Raw genomic sequence first — 23,933 nt, forward strand, 5'->3', positions numbered from 1 at the left:
GATAATTATATATACCTAGCCTATACTTACCTTATATATACCTAGCCTATCTTACCACCTTGAAATATTTATACATCATGATATAACCCTGTATGGTATCATAGATTATGCTACACAATGATGACCTTACCTATATATATGTATGCTATATATATGCTTTATCATAATGTATACTACACTTCAAGGAATGAAATATTATTCTCTTGTAATTTGTATTTTGTATATACAGTATATATATCCCTGAAGAAGCCCCCGTGGTGAAACGCGTTGGTGAACAAGACTTTTTTTCATTTACACCTTCTTTCTAGCCTGGAACGCATTTGTTCAGCCTAGCCAACCACCACCCCATGATTCTACAGTGGGGAATGGTCTTTTGCGAGGTAACACACTATTGTACTGATGTATTACACCAGACTGTTAAGCAGCTTTTTGAAACAATACACAACTTAAAAGAAAAGCCTGAAGCCACTCTCTTTTCTCCTTCTAACCTGTTTCTCATACATACACAAAGAGAAGCGGCTCACATATATTCCAATCAAATTTTAAGAAAAATGGAAAGGAATCTGACCCCATACCCTCTGAATTTCGTAATTTGTCTAATAAGCAATATTTGTGATTATAGGGGATATATAGGATTCTAGCTGAGATATACAGTAAATGACCAAATATATATTTTTTTAAATCTTCGGTACTCTTTATGTGTACCAAGCAAGGCCCAAGCATCAATGAAAGAAACAGTCTTCACCTGACTGACAAAAATTTATGGGGCATTTATTCCACTTCAATAAATACCTCCCTGAGCAGTGTTATGTTATGAACTTGTTATTATTACCTAATGCTATACATTACATAATTCTGACCATTGCACTCTTTGCCAGCCATTCATAACTATTTTACCACTGAGGATCCCTCGACATTATAAATACTATGCGAGTCTTGAAAACCCCTGCTAAAACTGATTTATTGGGAGTCAGTGGGAAAAAAAACCTACATCGGTGGCCAGTGGAAAGAATGCCACCTAGCATTAGAATGTCAAGTTAAAGAGGACCTATTGCCACATTTTTACATTATATAAAAGGGTCGCTAACCTTTTTATCTATATTAAAAAGTGGGGGGTTAAACATATTTTGGGGAGGACCCCTTAATTTCTGTCTTTGAGTGGGAAACCCACAGCCTCCTGGAATACTTATGTTACATATTCCAGAAGGCTGTGGGCTGCCACTTCTGCAAATGCCTGAAATTGGGAAGGTGACATAAGGGGCTTTCCTAAACTGTAAAAAAAAAGTGCTTGATCCCACATATGTGTAGTTTTGTATGCCTTGGAGAGAAGAAAGACTCGCTTTGGGGAGAGATCAAGGGCTTTTCATCAGTAAAGGTAAGTAGTATTTTTGTTTTGGTTAAAGTTCTGCTTTAAAAAAAATAACTAGTTTCATGCAAATGGTCCTTCCACAAAGCTTTGGAAGGGAACCATGTAGGCATCATTAAAGGTCATTCAACCACAACTCTGTAGGAACCCTGGGGTTCCATGGAATCCCTCTTTAGGAAAGCTGCTCTACACATTGGCCCTGATTCATGAAAGCTCTCCAGGCTGGGGATAATACACTTTCAGAAGTGAAGCTGGGTGATCCACAAAACATGGACTGGATTTTTCAAAATTATTTGCTATTTGCTAGCAAATGTTTTGAATCCTGGACCAGATCCATTCCAGGTTTGGTGGATCACCCAGCTTCACTTCTGAAAGTGTATTATCCCCAGCCTGGAGAGCTTTCATGAATCAGGGCCATTATATGGTGCTTTAAGTAACCTGAACACTCCACTCGATTTATTTTGTCAGTAAGTCACAAAATTTTCTTGCTTGACCCAACCAACCTTGCTTACTTTTCCTTCCTTGGGTACAAGCTCTGCTCCTTGTTTTATGTCTTTATTGAGCTGGGAAAGATGTTCATCTCTCATCCAAATGACAACTATAAGCAATTAAACATTTGTATTTTCATATACCTTAATTCTGTTTGAGCCATAATTGTTGAGAATGGCTCGAATTTCAACTTGCTCATTTACCACCACAGAATATGGCAGCTTCAGATCAATAAAGAAATTTGTCATGACTTGAATGTCAAAAGGCTGTGAAACGCAGATACCTGATAAGGAGACACAAGGAAATTTTTTGTTGTAAATACTGTAAGAAATCTCCCATATCCAAAATGTTCACATACTAAAAGCAAATCACATGTTCCCCTTAATCTTCCTAACTCCATACATCCACAAAAAGAAGAACATTGTACAATGTTCAGAGAGATACAGATAGGTGCCGTTGTGAAGACCTGCTCTCATACAAAGTGTACTGAATGTGAATTCTAAACTAAAAATTGAAAAAAGTTTATAAGTTTATTACCTTTATTTTCTGCAATGCTGACAGCCAGTACTTCCCATGTGGTGATGGACTCTTTCAATGCAATATTTAGTATCTTTGTAGAAATTCTGCAGAAAAAGAACCGCAAAATGTTTTTTATGCCTTATTGTGTTTCTCGATCCCCTTTCCCCTGTAAAGTATGAACCTGGAAGTGGCTCATGCATGCCCCCCCCCCCCCCCCCCCTATTTAAAATTAAACCTTTTTATGTATTGATCCTGAAAAATGGCTCGCCAGAAAAGAAGCACTTTGGCAGCATGCTTACCCTTTCTCTGGTTTTTCGGTCATGGTCTCTGTCTTCCAAAACCAGCTTTCTGGGAAGTCTGTCCTAATCAAGATGTCTTCATCATCAATGTATTCAGTATCCTCGTCACCTAAATATACCAAAAGATTACTCTTGTGGTTAATATTGTTCAAATTTCAAATTATGGCTCATACTGTGTAATATGTAGACCCATTATATTTCTCCTATTCATGTTATATTAGTAGATCTGATTAAAACAACATTTTCCTAATCTTACTATGGTATGCACAGTACAGAATTTTATTGTTCTATTTATAATTTAACTAATATCTCCTTACAAATAAATAGGACACATCTCTTAGATTGTAAGTTCTTTGGAGCAGGGTCTCTTCTTCCTTCTGTATCAATGTCTGTCATTTGCAACCCCTGTACAACACTGTGTTGCCACTATATAAATACAGTTTTTTAATAATGCCTATGTTAACTTTATAATGACCTCTAATAGAATCTGATATAGACCCCTAAAGTTACTTATACATGTATAATCTGTGTAAACTTGTTGAATTTCATCTATTGTATATAATATCTTATAATATCTTATCTAATATAAACAGAATACAATTAGAGATAATATATGTTACATAAAATTACAGTTACCTCCTACACCTTCTCTTCCTAGGTGACCTTGAACATGATTTTTTCCATTAAAATTTGCCTCAGATCAGTTTGGGGGCTGTTCACCCCCACTGTCCTATTGTGTTAGCAGCCTTTGCTGGGGAAAACAGGTTTGCTTGTTTCTCTTTGGGGGTAAAACCTGTTTTTCTCCTGGGAGTACATCTGGTGTCTAATAGGTTGGTCAGCTTTTCTAAATCAGCTCATTCATGTGTTTTGAATGTAATACCAGATAGGAATGTCCTATAAATGACTGACTTTTACATCTATAATTTTTGGGTTCTGAATAAGACAAGGTTTTCAGACTAGGTATAAAAAAAGTTGTATTGGTCACATGACATATCAGGCTCTAAGTCTACTTTTGGCTTCACTTTATAGCAAAAAAGAACGTCTTCAGGTCCATATCCATTGTACAATAAAAACTTGCCTGTCTGATCTGAATTTTCAAATACACCAACATATCCTCACTCTATCATGAGTGCTGGTATCTTCACCCCTTCCTCTTCCAGGTTTGGGATCTCCGGCCCAGCAGCTAGCTAATCCAGGACTGTACTTTGAAGGAAAGATTGTAAACAGGCTGGTAGGGTTATTTTATTGAATAAGTGGCATCACCTGTCCCTTCTGCAATAATGAGCCTGCCTACTTACAATTTTTTATTATTTGTTTAGTTCCGATTTAGGATGAAAATTAGTTTCTTGAAAAAGGTAGATTTTTACTTTTGTGTATTTATGAAAAAGGATGATAGCATTTTTTTAAGAAAAAGGGTTTTAACACCATACATAACAAAGCATTTCAAAATAAATAACAAAAGTATTCAATGCTTTTAGCTCAACTGAACAGTTTTATGCAGTGAAATAATTTTATTTCTCCTGAGGTCACTACGGTCACTTCTTACTTCTTGCAAGGTCATCATAATCCTTGAGGGCTCTCTCAGTCTCCTTCTTTTTCTGAATGTAATTACAGCAGTCCAGAAAAGCTTTTACACATAATTCTCCATCCACGATGAGACCAGATCGCCGTTCACAGCTATGTCCCATTGGATTCTCGTGCATCCCATCCAAGCAACATTTTCTCTCCAGGTCCTGGTACTGTGAGGCTGAGAAAGACAGAAAGGCAGACACTCCAGATAATAATTCTAGTTTCGATTAGGACATAAGCAATATAAACAATTAAATATTTCACTAAACGATCAACACTTTTTTTTGCTTTATAGCTGAAATCCTTACAATGCGCCTATAGCTTTCTTTAACCCTAAAGAACCACCTAGGTAACTGCCCTATGTGAAGCCCACACATAATGCTGCCTTGAAATTTTTGACTTGAGCGTCAGCAAATAGATTGATAGGGCAGGCAGGGAACAGCACAGATGAGGAAAAGAGGGCATGCTGCTTAGTCAAAGAACAATATACATACATACATACATATGTGATCTACCATATTTTCCAAATGATTTGCAATTCTGTCCAGCCATTGACTCATACACCTCTGCTAGATTGCACATGTAAGATTTTCATACTACTTTCTCTGTTCAAAATAGGTAATTATTGGTTATTCAGCTCTCCATCTGAAGACTGCTGATTAGACAGGGAAGGAGAACCAATGCGCTGATAGGTTATCTATCTGCTCACTGTTAACCCATGTCATTGCAGAAGAGCCTGATTGGCTGTAAGTAATCATTCTCCCATCCGTTCCTAGACTTTTGTACAGGGGATTACAGAAGACTGATATCAACATAGAATTAGATACTTATGTGAAAGTCAAATGTCATACACAAATCTCACTTGATTGATTCAATAAATTAATTCTCCATCTTACCCTTTGTGGTTTTCTGTTCAATTAACATGATTGTTGAACGACGTTTCCTCTGTCCATGGGTGTGACATAGTGGCTCTGTAATGGAGTTTTAAGAAATACCATATGGCTTGTCATGTGTCATAGAAAACACATACCTAAAAAATAGCCTATTTGTAATTTTAAAAGCAAAGATGTTTGCTATTAAAAACTGTATTTCTGAGTAAAATATTAGTAATGCAAAAAAACGTATACAATTTTTCTTTGGAATGAATGTACATTTCTCCAAAAATTTAGAGAGGTCCTAACTTTAGTGGGAGCTAAATTACAAAAATTACAAGTCAAGGTATCCCAAACATTAACATCCTATGTTATCGACCATACTGGAGATCCCCCTTTTGGACTACAGAGCAACTCTCCTATTTTATGAAGGCAAGGAGGGGATATTCTGTAGTCTATCAAGCAGGGTACTAAACATAGAAAAAACTGCATTGAGTTCATATATAGTTTAAAGCAAAGCTAGGGTCCACAACATGGTGAGTGGGATTTTGTACACTATGCTTACACATAATGGCACACCCATCTTTCAAAGACCAATTTTACAGTGATGCAATGCTTCCAAAAATACTTAATCACTTTATTAACAATAATTACATCATTGCTAGTTTTTCTTGATTGATAAGCCTCAAATGAAGTGACATTCACACTTATGCATATGTAATATGTCCTGACACTCAGGGCATGCCGAGAGGGTACACAAATGTGGCAAAATGTACAACCTGAAGTAAAATATTTGCAGCAAGGTAGAAGCTTTTATGACAGAAGATACATACAGAGTCCCTTCAATAATAAAATCACTAGAGTAAAAAAAAAATGTATTTGTGAAATGTACCTGTTCTTTGAATGGTAGTCCTTCCAAAATTTGATTGTATGGCCAGCCCAGCGTCAAAAAATACTTGCATGCTATTAGCACCACTCCCTACAGTGCAACCAATATCAGATTTTTCAATTGAGTCCCACACCTGTTGCAGGAAACAAAATAAAGTACTATTTCCAGTGGTGGTCTATATTACTTACAGCTTCAAACCAGCCTCAAAAAAAAAAAAAAAAATAACAACAAACAGACAATAGGCACACCATTTGCCAAAATAAAACAAAAATGATCCCAATATATTTCAGGTTATGGTAATGATGACACTTATCTCTTACCTTGGCTTGTGAAATCTTAAACCTCTTGTTGAGCACATAAACAGCCTTGTCTACTGCTACAAGCCCCACTTTTGCATTGTGGTCTGCTCTCAGTTTTAGCTTCATGTTTCCTCCAGGAGCTTGTGGAATATTGCCTCTTTGCTTGTCACCAGTTATCTCTAGCTGTGGAGCAAAATAATTGATATTTCATTATATATTTCAGTTCTAGAAGTCTTCAATGAAATAATATCCTCCTACTTGGTGGTTAGTGCAGAAAAACTTCTTTTCATGATCCATGTAAAAGTGACTTCCTATTGTGGAAATAAATGGGAACCTACACAGTTTTTATTGGTAATCTGTCACTAATCATGGAAACCCAAATCAACACTGTTGGAACCTGAAATCCCCAGAACTCTAGGTTAGAAAACCTGCCCTAAAGGCATGACAGCACGTATGAGGCAATCTACCTAATGTGTGTTTAAATCACACCTTTAAGAGCTACTGATACAGATGCCCCCATAAAAAATTCCTTATTTCTTCTGTTTCAGTGACATCTGTAAAATGTTTGGATTTGCTCTCACTTTCTGGCCTGATAACAATGGCAATGAGATAGTAATTTAGTTTGAGATAGTTTTACCACTTCCTAATTTCCCAAACCTAGAAAAATGTTTCACCTTGAGTTTTGGCTCAAACCTAAGTCAAATTTGAGGTACACTAATCAGAACCTTGGTCAAATTTGCATTGCAGTTTGTGTCTTAACTAGGAATACTCCCTGCACTGAGGTTTTTTTGATAGTAAGCAAGACAAAATTGCCCCTATTTGCATACAGAAGGAAAAATGTGACCACTTATACATGCAAAAGTAAATATCTGTTTTTTTAATAATTATTACTGTTTATTAAATATACATATATTCATATTATGTACAGGGAAATTTTAGCAATACAATCCTGACAGAGGCACGAAACCTTTTTCCACTCTACCCAAAACCAAAAAGTTTTCATTGGAGGTGTGCTATAATGAGGTTCAAATATTAAAAACAATGGAAAAAATCTTATCATACATTACATACTTACCCAGGATGGTTCACATAATGAAGAATGCATAGGTTGACAATTCTACCTAGCCTATCTTACTACAACACAATGTCTATAGAGAGGAAATAGGTTTTTTTTTAGCAATATCAGAGATTATTTTAATTTCAGTATTTTTTTATTGACTAAATAGAATTCTGGGACAGGTAAACAGGAGGCATTTTTTTATATTGCAAAATAAGATGGCAATTGATGTTAACCAGTTTAAGTATGCAAACTGTAGCTTAATAAAACATTTTCTTCAGCAACTAGATCTTAGTTAGAGTGTTTTTATTGGTTTCAGTCATGTTTGTACTGTGAAAGCAGATTACAGTGATCATTTGGGTTTTTCAGCAAAATAAATCTAGTTATCTGTTTAAAAAAGCAAGGACTTAAAAAAAAAACCTAATAAAGTCAGTGAATGCCCCTTAGAAAAATAAATTAGACAGGCAATTTGTTGGAGAGTTATGATCAAGTTCACAGATGTATACTGGCCCCACTAAAATTTGATTTGGTTTGGTTTTGGTTCAAAGTTAGACCTTTCTAGTCTGAAAGTAAACAAATTTAGGCCTTCCAATCTTTGCAAGAATGAGTTCTCTCACCGTTCCAACACAGGAATCCACCACATCCACCCAGGCAGCATCTGATACGATCTCGCGTCCTGCTTTTGTGTTTGCCACATAGTAGGCCACAAGACGAAAAGATGGAAGAAGGTCACTTGTGATTGACAACATCAAGGAGTGAACAGTGTTACCTATACCAAGTTCTTCACTGCCCTTAGCCATGATACGTCCCCTGCTTAAAATCTGGATATGGAGGACATAGAAAGGAATACATTTATTAAGGTTAATCAGTTTCCAATTTCTTTCTCTTTAGAAAGACTTTTTTTCCTCCCTAAAAGTAAAGAACCCTCCAGTACCAAAGTCTACCTCCCGAACTAAGATCCGGGACTTGGTTGACAGAGCCAAGCAAATTTTGGTGTATGTATACTTTTTTTTGGCTGTATAGGCATGGTAAAGGAGACTGGGTGAATGCTTAGATCGATCAATCACCCAGACTGCTTCATTTTTATTTACCAATTTTATTTTTTCACCAAAGAAGTTTTCAAATGAACCTGACCAAAGAGTTTTTCTAAGTACCTGGGTGGTCTAGTAAACCTGGAATGGATATCATATTGCTTATTTTTTGGCAAATGTTTTCAGTCCTGGACCAGATCCATGCCAAGTTTACTGGATCACCAAGGTTCACCCATGATCATTGCCAGTGTTAAAGAGTTTTAATAAATCGGACCTATTGCCTCCAAGTGAGGTCCTCTTCAACTAGTTGACCAGGATACAATATACATAGTATTTCCACTTGCAGACCCTATGTTTAGCAGTTTGATACAACCCCAGCCTCACCTTATGCACCCTTTCTCCATCTCTGCATTCCTAGCACACTGCTCAGCTGAAGGAGATTAGAGAATATGTCCTGCATCCAATGAGCTCATTAGTTTCTAGTCATGACCCTGCCCTAATATTGGCTGCTAGTCCTTTTTATGTCTCTCTAGTTCTAGGCTCTGGTTGCTGGATCCTCAGCTTTTATCTGCTATTCTGCCCAGCATTCTCTTGATTCTGCTATTGTAGTTTTTTATCTTGGCTTGATATTGGCCTCCATTTTTCCTTGGCTTGTCTTGACCTCAATGTGTTCTGCTACTCTGCCTAGACTAGCTGTGTTCTTCTCTGATTAGCTATTCCTACATTGATGTAGTCTGTTCCCTATAACCCCTGGTGGGGAGAGCCTAGGTGCCGCAACCTGGTGAACTCCTTGTAGCAAAGTAGTCTGGTGGACGCTAGGCTGGCTCATCACTCCTTGGGGGGTGCTCTAACACGTGACCCGTAAAAAATAGAATTCCAATTATCACAAAATACAGATTTGCAATATTATTCTTATAGGTGGTCAAACATCAACAGAAACCCTTCAGAACCCTTTGATCTGACTTCAAACAGCTGATCAAGAAACAATATAGATTTCCAGTTGTCATGGCTTTCAGGTGCTACCACTAGAAGAGTTAGTCTTTTTTTGGCAAATTCAATACAAAAGCATGAAATATTGAATAAATATATTATGGAAGTACAGATGGATTTGTGTAAAAAGTCTAGTCTGTGCTCTTCTGAACATCTTGAGTCTTTTTTGGATGGACGTGACCTGATAATAAGAAAGTTGTGGTTATCATGCCCCAACAGGTCATGACTAAAAAAAACAGGTGGTAATGTACCATATGTAATATCCTAATCATTAGTGAATGTGTATTACCATATAATGTAATAAGGATATTTAGTTAAAATGAAACAATCTGGTTGAGATCAGTGCATAACTGTTAATTACATATATCAAAGAAATTAGGTGGTGACACTGACAGTTTCTGGATACACTTAAATAAATGCCAACTTTCTCCCTGCCCGCCTTTTTCCAGTTAGAGGATATGAAAATGGCCCCTCCCCTTGGTAAACTGAAATATGTAGGGAACTGTTGCTGTTTTGGACCTTTGTACAAATCCAATAAAGATAAGTACCTACATGATTTTTGTTAATTTTTAACCCTTCCTGACACTTGTAGTCTCAGAAATGCTTCCAACTTTGGTAAAATCAGAGTTTTTTAAATATTAATTAGTACCTATAAATTTTCAAAGCTTTTAGCATTTTAGTTTTAGTGCACCTAACTCTTTATACTTTATTCCTGAAGAAGCAGACTTCTTGGCTTTCAAATTTTGTATGCCAAGATAATTATTTTTTTTTTTACTTTGAATTTCATTGTTTTTTGGTGTGTACAGAAAATACTAGCCTGCACAATATATTAATAAAAATTCACATTACCAGGTAGTTTAGGTATGGGATGGAGTCGGTTGATCTCTTGATATTGAAGTTTACTGGAATGTTGTCTCCAACTTTCAACTGAGCCATGGGCACACTAATATGCAGATAATTTCCACTTCCAAGTAGCGGTTCATAGGCTATGGCTGTCATTGTTGCATTTGCCTGGCGGTTATCAGGCAAGTCCTTTTTATCTGTTTTTACCTTATAACATATGACAAAAAGTTAAGAGCTATGAAATGAAAACATACCAAACATATTCCATTTTTTAATTAGATACATTGGCTAGGATTTTTTAACCCCCCTGGTGGTCTAATTATGTCAGTATTTTAATGTCAAAAGCGGTACATTATTTTGCGTGGAAATTTGCTGTTTAAAATTTTAGGCCTGTAATTATTAACTCCTAGGTATGATAAAGTTTGAAACACAAATCATAAATTATAATATAATAAACAATTATAAATAATTTTATAAACTTTATTAAAATTTTTTTTTTTTTTAATTTGTCCAAATAGGGGTTCAATAGAAGAATAAACTTGGATTTATTTTTTATAACTTTTATCACTGTGATCAATGTGTTAAAAGCAGATTACAATATAAACTGCTTTTAAATTTCCCACCAGGCCACGCCTCCCCAAGCTACCGACACTTCGCAATACATTGATCAAGCTAAAGATGTGATGCAGAAGCCTTCGGGGATCACTGCTGGATCGTGGGGAGCAGGTAGAATTTTTTTTGCTACCCCAAATGTGGCTCAGGGGTTACCACTTTTGGTACATACAATTCACCCAGAGCCACACTCTGGAATACCGTCAAGGTGGTTAAAGTACAATAGCATTTAGGGCACCTTAAAATGCTGTGAAGGCATGGTAAAGTAGCCTCCCATCCTATTTTATTGTATGCCATTTTAACTAGACTTATCCACTATTTAGCATGCTTTAAATGATAACCACTTAGTTCAAATCAGATGTGATTAGCGAGTAATACAAATTTACGAGAGTCATTTACAGTGGCAATCAATGATTATTCACAAAACCATATTTGCACTAAATTTGAAATGAAAAAAATGTGGATGGTTTTTACTTTCTGGTATACCATCTAAAAATGGTGATTAGGGTGTTTGAAACAAACACCACTGGATCTCAATGTAGTCTATGGCTCCTTTTGCTTTCAAATTCTCTGTTGCCCTGACGTTAGCCTATTCTGACAACAATTAGTGTTTTCTGCCTGCCAGGGTATTGGACTATCTTGACCACAAGTATTGTGTGCCGTCTGCCCCGACTTCAGACCGTCTTACTTACAAGTATTGCCTGTCACCTGCCCAACCCTGAAACCCATTGACTGGCTACCCCTGCACTGAAGTCATCTGTTCCATTCCCACCCCTGGTAGGGAGAGCCTGGGAACCATGACTTGGAGATTTCCCTTAATCAATCCCTTTATTCCCTTTCTAATAATTACATTGACATTTTATTTAGAGACTTACAAGAACTTCCATTGATCCTATATCTGACTTCGTGTTTACTGTTAGTTTTGCAATTCCATCTTCCTGTGTTGATCCTTTTACGGCTCCTGGATTTACAACTATAGGGATTTTATCAGCTGGAGACCCGTCTGGATTAGTTATTAACACCTAATAAAATGTATAAATAAACATAAAAATTTTATTTTTCTAATACCAGCCAAATCTTCCAGAATATTTTTTAAAACATCATCATTTACATTTTAATCTTCAAATGAAAACAATATGCAATATGCATGTCAAAATGCACATTCTGTACAATGTTCACAAAAGCCATCAGAAATGTAATTTGCTGCTTGTGTGATTGACTGACTGATTTTATCATAACTCTGCAGACAGAAGATACATTTAAGGTTTGCAGGCAATAGGCAATCCCGTTTTGGTGACCACTTCTAAAAAGATGCAGGCGCTACTCCTGGTCACACGCTTTCAATATAAAATAAAGGTTATTTTGTCTGTTCAGACAGCTATGAAATATGACAGACAACTTAATTGCAAAGCCATGGTCCTGCAATTCATTGGGTATACTGGGCCTGGATTATTAAAGCTCTCCAAGACTGGAGAAGATATACTATCATAGATGTACCTGGTTAGTCCAGCAAATCTGGAATGGATTTCTTAAAATCATTTGCTATTATTTGACAAATGTTTTCAGTCCTTAACCGGACCCACTGTTCATGCTGTATCACCCAGTTTCACCTATGATAATCTATCTTCTCCAGCCTTGGAGAGCTTTAATAAATCAGACCCAGTGTATCACAAATCAAGCATGTCTTCTCAAATGATACCAATGGAGCTTTTTGATTTACTGCAGTTTGTGCATGGTTACACAACAAAACACAATAGACTGGGGTTAATTTATTAGAGAAATAAAAGCTGTTGCACGGTCTTGAAACAATTCACTTAGCATAATAAAGATTATAAAAAGTAATTACCATATTCACATACATTACCCAATCTATTCACAATCTATTGCCTAATCAGATGCAAGAAAACCTTAATAACAGGATTTTTGCTGGCATATGATTGAATGGTCAGCAGATCTTCAGTAAATTGGCATATGTCCCAAGCAAGGGGATCAATCACATTGCTAGGTGAACAGCTCATATTCCTTTATTAAATCAAGCCCTTGCAATCCTGGTTCAAATAAGCAATCTGGAAGGTTTGGTGGTCTTTTAAAGTCTGTGGAAGACTTGCAATCCTTACAAAATGAAAACCATCCTTACAGATGGTTTCCATTGAGTGAGTTGCTGTGAGTTCCACCAGGGTGCTTGGTCTCTTTGTGGAAGTCAGTTTAGAGATATTAGATTTTACTCTGTTCTCAACTCAGTGGGGACAGGTGCAATGCTAAGTTATAATTTTGGTTGGTGCGCATCTGTTTATGTGTGATATGTTTTATTTGTTGCTGTTAGTTATGTTTTTAAATGAAAAGCTTTTCTGCCCAGTTTTAAATGCATATCAGGCAATATAAGTGATTGTTTTGGATTAAATTTAGAGTACAGATTGGCCAGATCAATTTAAGGGGAAATCTTTCAGTATTTCAAGGTTCCAGTGACAACTGTCCAATAGGGGTCTTCTGGCTTTGAAGAAATTTCTTCTCTCTACTTGTTGTGTCCTTTGCACAGGGAATGAAAAAAGATATCCATTACCAGGACTTATTTAGGTAGTTTATGTTATTGTAATAATTATTACCATAATACAGGTCATATCTCACTTGCATTATTCATACCCTGAGGTCAAATGGCATTCCTGGTTTGAAGTATTTGGAGGTTTTTGCAAACACGATTTTGTATGGAGATTCCACAATATATATATTGTCTATCATAGCTTCCACTATTTCAGTACCTGTAGGAGAGAAAGACACCATGTCACTTATAGGATAAGTAGTTACTAAAACAGTATTTTCTACTGTTTTAAGGAAAAGTCTCTTTGGTGTGATCATTGTGGAACCATGCAGATAACCACTCCTTGGGTTCTACTTTCAAATAATTGTCACCCAGGAGCAGATAAAGGTATTATTTTATATGGCACCTATTCTAGGTAACTACATTTGGCTTGGTATCGACCTAATATAAACCTCTGTGGGCAAAAATGGTAATTGGGAACGAAAAGAGAAGAGCAATAAACTGCTGCATAGGTACCCATCCAATCGGAGGCTGCAGGCAGAAAGGTGACTGAGTTCAATGGTCAAGTCAACCGTTTGGCAGAGCCATATAAATCACATGATTGACTGACTATTGACTATAGGAAGATTATCGCGGCTGCATTCATAAATACAGCCGTGGGAATCCTCCTGTCAGTGAGCGATCCCCAGGCACTACAGGTCAGAATGAGAGCAAGCATATTACAGGGCTGTAAGAGCAATCAGGGGATCGGAGCCAACAGCTCCGCTCCCCTGATTGCTGCCCTTTAGTTAGAACACATACAACTAGTAAAGGGCTGCAAGAGCAATCAGGGGAGCAGAGCTCCGCTCCCCTGATTGGTCTTGCAGGTCCCAAAAATTAATTTTAAAAATTTGCTCGCTCATCCCTATTGACTGAACATAAAATGTCGTTTAATGTGTAAAACAGCTGCTTTATATGTATTTTAACTGTGTATAAATATTTTTGTTATAGATTGTTTATAAGTAATCTTACCTGACTCTGTGATAACAGACACGGTTACATACAGACTTAATCCTAGCATTTCTTTGGAAGTTTGGAAATACTTCACAAGGTGTTCTCTTTTCAGCACAGCTTCTCCTTCACCATCGGCAATCTAGAAGCCAAGAGGCCCAAAAATGGAAGATAAAATTAGCATGAAAGGACTGTCTGTTTTTGGCCTGGTTGTCAATGAATGAGGAATGGCCCATGGCACCTCATGTTTTCTACAAAAAGGATTTGGGGAATAAACTAAAAGTAGATGGAAAAGGTAAGCCAACTCATTAGGGTTTTCCTCTGCTAGTAAAGGAAAAGCCAGCGCCAATGTGATAAAAAGTGTTGACACATCAAAAAAGAAAGTTATTTCTATCCTATCCCATCTCATTTGATTTGGCTGCAGTTGATCGCTAAAAAAAATTAAAGTAGTCTAAACTTGTACAATAACCATACCATAAGTAGTATCTCATTTAGCCTTGGTTAGTACCTGAATTATTAAACTTGGAGAACCCCATACAATAAAATAAATATATTTACAATATAATACATTTAAAGAATCATAATTATATAAATATTATTATTTAAAATTATTTATTATGAAAACAATTTAAACAATAAATACATTATAAAACCATTATGGTTAATATATATGTATATGTACTTCAGACAAAATAGGTTGTAAGGATATTTGCTCTTTTCATTTCAGCCTCAGTTAAATTAATTTACATAACTAATATTCATTTATTTATAATAAATAATTATAAAAATTAAAATATTACTTGAACTAAATGTGTAATAACCCTTTGTTAATAACTAACTTTGGTCTCCTTATGCTAAAATAAAGTTGTTGCATTTTTTTTCTGTGGTTTGTTTTTACATTGTTTTATAGTTTACATATTTACAATAGTTGTTTTATACACGTTTGTGGCATGCATATGGGTATGAGGGCCTTGGGGGGAGGGGGCTTTACTTCATAAACTTTTTTTTACTTTTTCCTATTTTTTTTACTTAACGCTAATGTTATCTATCTTACACATTTTTACTTTTTGTCAAGAGATACTCTTAGGACTAGGTTTATACTATTGCATTATATTGAGGCAGCCTATTTCATTTGATCAGGCTGCCTACTGTATCAAACCAAAAAAGAAGTATATGCAGCATTTTAGTTGTGCAGCATGCGGGTACACACATACAAACATTTGTAAGTTGCTCTTGAAACCAATGGCAAGTAGGTTAGAACAGAGGGATTACTAAAGCTCAGATTCACCAATAAAGTTCAAACTAAGTATCAGATGGCAGCCCCCGAATAATTTTACAAAATGTAGAGAATACAGACAAAAGAAGAGTTTTTTTGGCAAATAAAAATAGATGTTTACTTTTGAGAGTTACCAAATACATACAGAAAGTAACATTTGTACTATTGACTTTTGTACTATAGACATCACACAGCTCAAATAAATTTTATAGAATTTAAGACGATCTACACAGCCAGCCACACTCCTGGTTGGCTGCTGTCAAGCTCCACTTCATACACTACTCTAATCCCTAAATTCTTGCAAACTCTTTTGCTTGAAGAAAAAACCCTATTGTTTACTGTAAACAATAAGCATCTACCCTCCAAGGGCCAGCAAGCTGCAGCCGGCCACTTATGCTACTCATAGTTCAAAACAACTATTATTACTGCCACTACTTTTGCCACAAGACGAAACGCAGTGGGCAAAAGACACTGACAAATACCTGCTATCGTCACATATTCTAAAAATATCAACATATATTGCTACACAAATATTACCTCCACCCTTGTCAAAGAATCTGGTAGACTTTTCATTGAGTCACCTGTTTTCACCCCAAACAAAACAAATGCTTTTCCATTTACTGGCTTCCCGTAGAGGTAACTAAAAAATAATTAATGGAGATATGGGTTACATCTGCATATTTGTATAATTCTATTGCTTAAATTTGTAATAAAATAGTAATTAAAGATAGTAATATAAAGAAGATACAAAATCATAATGCAAAAATAAAAAATAAAAAAAGATATTATTACATCTGTTATTAAAAACACGTCTTGTACAGATATTATAGACTAAAGTTATTACTATATTCGATGTACTCACTGAGCTTCGATCTTAATTTCACACTTTTCATCATCAACATAAAAGAACTTCTTGAGTGGTGTTAGTGTTATCTCAAAGCTGGGTAAGACTGCCAAAAAATCATTGAAAATGAATAAATTTATTAATAAACAATTTAAAAAGGAATTAACATGAAAAAAATGTTTTTAGTGATTCGTTCATTAAACAGGAAAACGTGTATAGGTCTGGATCATATTTTAGCTGGTTATGAATACAATTTGTTTTTCCATCACAGTATAACGCATACATACACATACCTATACATACATACACACACACATAAATACATCACAGTATAAACGCTAAAGTGAGAAGATAATGTAATTAATCTTATGGAAGGAGTACCCCGGTGTTTTGTGCTTGTTTAAATGTTTGCAATGTTTAAGCTAAATAATGACTGTATCTCTAGAATGTTCACAATTTTAATCCTTAAGTAAAGAAGCTCCTGGTTAACTATGAATGATGTGGATATCTGGTTTATTCTTCTAAATATAAAGCAAGAGAGGATTGGAAAGGTAAAAAAAAAGGCACAGATGTTGACAGCTTGAGAGGGAGCTTTAACTGTATTAGGCCTGACCCAGTGATGCCTATTCTGAGATCGTGCCTATTCATGACAGTTTGCCATGGACAAACTGTCATGCAAACTTTGTTAGCCTGTTGACCTTGAGCTAGACACAAGGTATCTTGATAGACTCACATAGGTGAGCTCCTTTTTCTGAATACTGGACAGATTGGTGAGTTCCAGATTGGAGCTTCTCACCCATGTATAAGAGACATTTCAAAGCATAAATCTTGAAGATCCATAGTGTGTTAATGTTTACGTGGAGTTCACCTTTAGGTCCGCTATTGATTGTAACAACCCTTTAATTAGTATAAGGACCAACATGTAGCCATAATGAAAAAATAGCAATGAGCCATTTCTCTTACCATATTCCTTCACCTCGAAATGTGTGGTATAGTTATGCAGTGGAGAATCATCATACTTCGCAACGATTGTCCATTTCCCCACACTAAGGGTAATTGGCAATAAGAAATTACATTACATTGTTACATCACAGAGCATTGTTACAGCACCAGGAAAGTGAATACTAGTGCATGCCCTGATATTTGGCCCAAATAGAAGCCTGAATAAAAGAATAAAAAATGCAGCCAATGAGCTGCACTGTTAAAAATAAAAATACATTTTAAATGTTCTACTTTTCAATGTGTTCATTCAAGATGTATACAACATTTAACATTTTCCTCCAATAATTCAAAAAGTGATCCAAATATCTGAGACTGATTGCTGTGTAAAACGACTTTTAAAGTCCCCTAAGTGATAAGGAACAGGTTAGGATTTCAATTTTTTAAATATCCAACACTCATAATTGGTCTTATGTTAGATAATAAATGCTTAGGGAACAGAAGGTTAAGTCTTGCCGCTTGTCTGTAGATTATACTTTAATAAAGAGAACTTTTCATGAAAATGGAAGTCCACTTTAATAACATTACCAAAACAGGTAATAATCTCAATAATTTGTTATATGAAATGTATCAGCCAGCTTGGATGCACATAACTACCAAAATCCACATAATGTAAGTCAACACCAAATTCTGAATCCATTTCAGAATGTAATATTATAATGTTTGTTCTATTACCTTTGTTGTTTCAGCTTTGTGTGCAATACCTTTGACATTTAGTGCATTTGGTGTAAATATTATATAATCTTTATCTAACTGGTAGACTTTTTCTGATACAGATTTTTTTAAGATACAGATAATCTTTTTGAAATAAAAATTTTATCAACACCAACCATCCCAGATACAACAGCTCACTCTGCATATGGTGTCTCAGGTTGTGGAGCGAGATGGTGGTTTTGATAAAGACCTGTTCAGGTTGAAATGCTTTGTCTTATCAGCTCAGTTGACATTGGGATGCATTATGCTGTCTGTTGAAATGATGTCTTGTGGTATACGAACTTTTAATGGATGCAATAAAAGTATTTTTTTTTTAATAGAATGTAATTGTTGACCACCTATATACTTACAACTGTCTCTCTTACCTGACTAGCTCTGTTAGTTCGAACGCCTTCTCAATAGTACCTGATTTAATGTGAAGCACCTCTTGTTTCACAATGATATTATCTGGAGTCTGAAAATTTGTAACAAATAAAGATTTAGGCAACAATAAGGAATACATATATAAATCACAAATATTTAAAAATAAAGCATTTATTTCAGGAATTTCAGAGAAAACAACAGATTGTTATAGATATTAAAAAAAAAATAAGATGACTGTGCAGATATACTGCAACTGCCTAAAGATATTTTGAAGGCCAACTTTAAAAACAAATCATATCTCATATGAAGGAAATAGTATAGAAAAGAATGCAGAAAGTTCTTAATGGCACCTCACTTGAAACCAGGGCTATGTGTTACCATAATACTATCGTTATAGAATCCTTTTCTGGTGAAGGCATAACTCTCTCTTTTCCCTCTGTACCACTGAATGCTACTCAGATCCTGAAAAATGGTTCATGAAATCCACTGAGAAACAGGATTAACACTTTCAGGAGTGGTAATCTCCTGGGTCCCTCCATTGTTTTGAGCTTCAAGGCCACTAATTTGTCATCAGTAATATTCATACCACTATTTAGGTAGCAGCAATGGGAGAAAATGTTGACCAAATTATACCGGTTAGTTTGGACCGTGTTTAAAAATGGTACTGATGTGCAAAAGTGACTCAAAATAATGTGCTTCTGAATAATAACTGCAGTAATATTAGGGTAGATGGCACATATAATTTGGCAGACCTGCTCTAATTCTCTTGCCGAATGTGCTATTAATTTATCCCTAAGAAAAGCTGTGTTGCATGTTCTATTCAGAGTTCTGCTGAAGATGCTGAAGAATTGAATAAATGAGTTGTGACACTTATGAGCAGAATAGGAATAGGGAGGACTCTTCAAGGGCACTTCCTAAAAAAAAGTGTGGCTTTGCCTTAAAGTTATTTGAATTTAAAATGAAAAACAGCCAGTGAACATTGGGCTATGGCACTGAAAACATTTTTTTGCACATTCACTCATTAATACAGTTTAACAGAAAACTCAGGCTCACCAAAAAATCAACATTTATCGGTCTTCCCTTTGGCATCAATTTGTAGTCCATGGAAAATAGCCGATAAAGAACTGGCAAATGGAAGAGAAAGAAAACATTCAATTTTTCTCTTTTTAACCTCCTGGGCGTTACACTGAGGTCTAGATTTCTGTACCAAAAGCGGTACACTGTTTTTCATGAATTTTTTTTTTTTAAATTGTAGACCTGTAACTTACAGAAATATGTCCGAACAGGGTTCTAGTAGATATAATGAATATAAAAAATGTTTCATCAAACCCCCTTTTATCTGTGTATTATTTATTATTTAGAAGAAGACGAGTGTTGTCTTTTGTTGATCTAGCCTGTGCTTTTCAGGTTACATCTTGAAAAAAAATTGGATAGGATATTTGGATAGAATATAAAATAAAATCAAACTATTTATTGTACCATTTTATTGTAGTTGTTTATCCAATAGGAGAAAGTTTCCCTTTCGTGTGTAAAAGTTTTGTGAAAGCACATTTTCATGAAACTGTGTTATGTTTGAAATATCAGGTATTAGGAATTCTTAAAATTCCTTCTTTTCTTTGGTGAATAGTTCTGTTCTCTCCAAACATTTCATGTCAATGTGCCAATAATTTGATAGAATTCCCCATATTTTCTGATTGTGTAATGTCCTTGAACCATTCTGGAATGCAAAATGTTCTCTAAACATTTTCAGACTTCACAGGTCCTTCAGACCCTGTTTTCTGCATTTTAGATCATAATTCTCTCCTTTTCAATGGTCCCTTATGCCGTAACTCCTAACTAATGCAGCCAGGAGTTATAAACCTAACTATTGGAATTTGCAAAAATCAACTAGTTTTAGTGAATGGAGGACTTAATATCCTTTGATTCAGGCTCCTCTGAAAAATTAAATTTTTTTGCAATAAAGTTTTTCTTTCCCTGAAAATTAAATATCTTAAAAATAAACCTTCAATTTATTGATAGGTGATTTCCACAGACTGCTAATATCTGAAAACATTTGTGCTGTCAAGGATCTATTTTACCTTACAGACCAGACTCACATGATTAGTGACTAATTCACCTAATTCATCTACCTAAAGTGTGTGTGTGTGTGTGTGTGTGCGCGCGCATATATAACCATTTCTTAAAAAAACAAATGACTGAATGCGTTTATTCTGATCAGTGAACTCAACTGACTGACTTTTGTATACTACCTTTTGACCCTGGGGTGTAGATAGGCTTGTCCGTCTGTATGAAGACATATCCCGCATTAAATGTCAACAGGACAACTTTTTCAATCTCACACACCTTGGATTTCAAAATTACTGAAACAAACTGCTTTTTTGAAGGATCTATGAATTCAGATTGGGATGAAATCTGAAAGAAAGGGTAGATATAAAATCATCTGTTTATGAACTGTTTATGGCCAAAATTCGTCCAAATGTTAACAAAAATTCACATATTTTTTCACATTGGTGTGGAACAGTTCTCGGGTAGCTGGCTGGGTTCTCTAGAGTGAACAGAAAAAGTGAATTTAGAAAACAGTTCTCTCATCTTTGACCACCGAATAGGTTCGCTACAGTTAGCTTAAGAGAAAGAGATTGATACCAGTTGTCTTCTCTGACCAAATCATGGGTAGAGTTAAAAGATGATGGACGGTAAAGAACAGTTGTTTGCACTTACAGCTGGCTGTGTTCTTTAAAAAGGGAAGGTGGGGAAGTGATGAGAGGTCAGAGCGTAGTAGTCTTCTCTGACAGTTGTTTAGATTCTTTGCGGTAAGCAGAGGGTAGATGGACGGGTAAAGGTTGGAGAACAGTTCTCGTCTTTAACTAAACCCCATGTAATGAAGAACAAGAAGGATAACATGTTTGAAGTCAGGTAAGTACCACAACAGGTAAGACTGTTTAATTGTAATATAAAAATATTTAATTTTGGGTTTGATCATGCTACCCCTCTTAGAGGGAGAGGTAAGAATTAAACTTAATATTAAAGAAAAATGCAACCTTTTTTAAGGCATGACAGATTAAACATGTACTCACATACTAGCATGAAAGCGGGTTGGAGTGAGCTATAGATATACATTTTCAAAGGGGTCTATTTACAAAGCAGTGAATCTGGCATTCCCTGAAACATCCCCTGGTGTAGAAACAACTACTGACAATAAACCACTTGGGTCTGGAAGATTCTCCACTAGTGAATGTTTCAGTAAAAGTCAGATTTACTGCTTTAAAACAGACCCCAAAGTGTTGTTATCTTTCTATTTATCTTTTATAACTTACAGTTAGAAGATAAGAAATGATATGAAAAACAGAAAATGAATCATTTATTCTATCTATCCTTACCGTTAGATTAGCTGCATCTAGAAATAAATTGTCATTATTTAGGGTGACTTTGCCTTCAGCAAGTTGAGTTCTTTTTCGTGGGAAATCCTGAATTAAAATGTGAGCCTCGAAGTCTGAGCCGTGTCCTTGGCCATCTACCACAATTGTCTCCTCACTGTCTACTCGCAGCAAATTGGGTGTGATAAGGATACATCTAAGCAGCAAGAGAGCATTTCAAATCAGTATTTCAATACACAAAAACACACAGCATTTAGCAAAATGAATATTGCTGGCAATACAAAGGAATTAAAAACAATGTACGAAGAGTTATACATTAATTTTCAGTTGATCAATGATTGCCAAAATTTGGTTGCGTGCAATAAAGAAAGCTGTGAAATTTATATTTCAGCACTACTTGAACGTTAAACTACAGCATGAAATACGGTATAAACAATGTATATAATATGAATATATTTCAGGATGATATATTTCTATGATAATATTTGGATGGAAATTTACTGAAAACTTTTTATTGAGTATGCCATTGAATATAGCATTGTCACTCACTGCTCCCCCAGCACCTACATAGGTTATGTAGGAAAGTGAAGTTAGGGGTTGGAATTGCCCACCCACCCACAGAGGGTGTCAAATTAGATCCTTCTTGGGAGTACAGTTTTCCTTTACCTGCTTTTGAACTGAATACTACATCATACATGTATACATTTCAAGATCCTGTGTGGAACAGAACTGGCAATTGTGCACAGAGCTGAAATTTACCTGGTTGGTATATACTTTTATTTTAATCAGAAGTCTCAAAACACTGCAAGCACATGATTAAGATTCTGCCCTTCCTCTAGTTATTCCCAGACAGAAATTAGATATATGGATATATAGTTATTTGTATATATAACGTGTACTGTCAATATATATTTACCAACATGTTTAAAATATCCAGAACCTAACAAAATGGTCTGTTACAATTGGTCGGCTTCCCTATTCCCTTGAGATTTACTTCAGATCTAACCATTTTATTGGATTGGAAGCCTGAAACTAGATCAGAAGTGAAAATGTGCCTGTTTACTGGCATTTATAGCGTTTTCTATTCAGGATACTTACGTTTGACCTGCACCAAAGAACAGGATAATCAGTGAAAGTCCTAATATGCTCGCCATTCTTCATCAGAGAGCCGAAGTTGTCTCTTCTCATCCAAACATGAAAAACATTCTGAGCAGGTTTTTTTCTTTTTTTTATGGCCTTTTGAGTCCTTGGTCAATGTCTCCACTAATCATTAATTTATGAAAACAAACACTCAGGTTTACTGGATAACAGGTTGATGAAACAAAATTTGATGGGTAAACTCTAGGTCAGCGGTTGCCAACCTTTCGGACCTCACGAACCACTAAATTCATAATTTAAAATCCCATGGACTATTAATATAAATTTTTTTTAAAAGATAAATACATTTGTAAAATGTTGATCTTCCTAATGATGCCTGACTGAAGGCTCTGATTCATTGATCAGCTCACGGTTAAGTGAAGTATTACAATTGTTAATGATATCATAGTTGCATTATCTTTGGTATTACTAAAGAAATGTAAAATATTTGTTTGCTTTTTCTCACCTATTGGTTTATTTCATTCGAATCTAAGACAAAAAAGCATTGAAAAACTGGCCAACTATAAAAAATATTATGATTTACAATGACTTGGGTGCCACAATAGATCCAAGCTGGCAGATTTGGTTTTACAAATATTATTCTACTTTACAGATAGCGAGACTGCAAATGATCATTCAGATTATGCATGCATGAATGGGAGTTGATATGACAGCGCTGTCTTCGTGATATGATCACATTTGCAGTCTGGGTGGGTAGATTTTGTAGAAGAATGACATATATGATGCCAAATTAGCAGGATATGTGGAATCATGTACCTCAGTTGCACCTGCAAAAAAGAATTAAAGGGCCTGAATAGGGCCATGCTTAATTGTGTTGCTGCAGACTTGTGGATCCAGTCTCAGA

At 35.6% G+C, this 23,933-nt stretch overlaps 1 protein-coding gene across 1 annotated transcript in view; it reads right to left on the reverse strand.

Annotated features, from left to right (window-relative positions):
- The window catches only part of LOC140322822 (A.superbus venom factor 1-like), a 66,931-nt gene extending 43,752 nt beyond the window's left edge, over nt 1–23,179 (reverse strand). The window contains exons 1-20 of the mRNA XM_072399436.1: nt 23,030–23,179; nt 21,935–22,127; nt 20,807–20,969; nt 19,611–19,681; nt 18,560–18,648; nt 17,445–17,527; nt 16,500–16,587; nt 16,175–16,277; nt 14,383–14,503; nt 13,476–13,591; nt 11,711–11,857; nt 10,230–10,430; nt 7,977–8,180; nt 6,324–6,485; nt 6,007–6,136; nt 5,139–5,213; nt 4,220–4,420; nt 2,674–2,782; nt 2,393–2,478; nt 1,999–2,138 (exon numbers count right to left, since the gene is read on the reverse strand). Of these exons, the coding sequence (XP_072255537.1) occupies nt 1,999–2,138; nt 2,393–2,478; nt 2,674–2,782; nt 4,220–4,420; nt 5,139–5,213; nt 6,007–6,136; nt 6,324–6,485; nt 7,977–8,180; nt 10,230–10,430; nt 11,711–11,857; nt 13,476–13,591; nt 14,383–14,503; nt 16,175–16,277; nt 16,500–16,587; nt 17,445–17,527; nt 18,560–18,648; nt 19,611–19,681; nt 20,807–20,969; nt 21,935–22,127; nt 23,030–23,085 (2,538 nt within the window). The 5' untranslated portion in view covers nt 23,086–23,179. The remainder of the gene's footprint in view (nt 1–1,998; nt 2,139–2,392; nt 2,479–2,673; nt 2,783–4,219; nt 4,421–5,138; nt 5,214–6,006; nt 6,137–6,323; nt 6,486–7,976; nt 8,181–10,229; nt 10,431–11,710; nt 11,858–13,475; nt 13,592–14,382; nt 14,504–16,174; nt 16,278–16,499; nt 16,588–17,444; nt 17,528–18,559; nt 18,649–19,610; nt 19,682–20,806; nt 20,970–21,934; nt 22,128–23,029) is intronic.
- Between the last annotated feature and the right edge of the window lie 754 nt (nt 23,180–23,933).

The sequence above is a fragment of the Pyxicephalus adspersus genome, chromosome 2, assembly GCF_032062135.1.
Source record: "Pyxicephalus adspersus chromosome 2, UCB_Pads_2.0, whole genome shotgun sequence".
Lineage (NCBI taxonomy): Eukaryota > Metazoa > Chordata > Amphibia > Anura > Pyxicephalidae > Pyxicephalus > Pyxicephalus adspersus.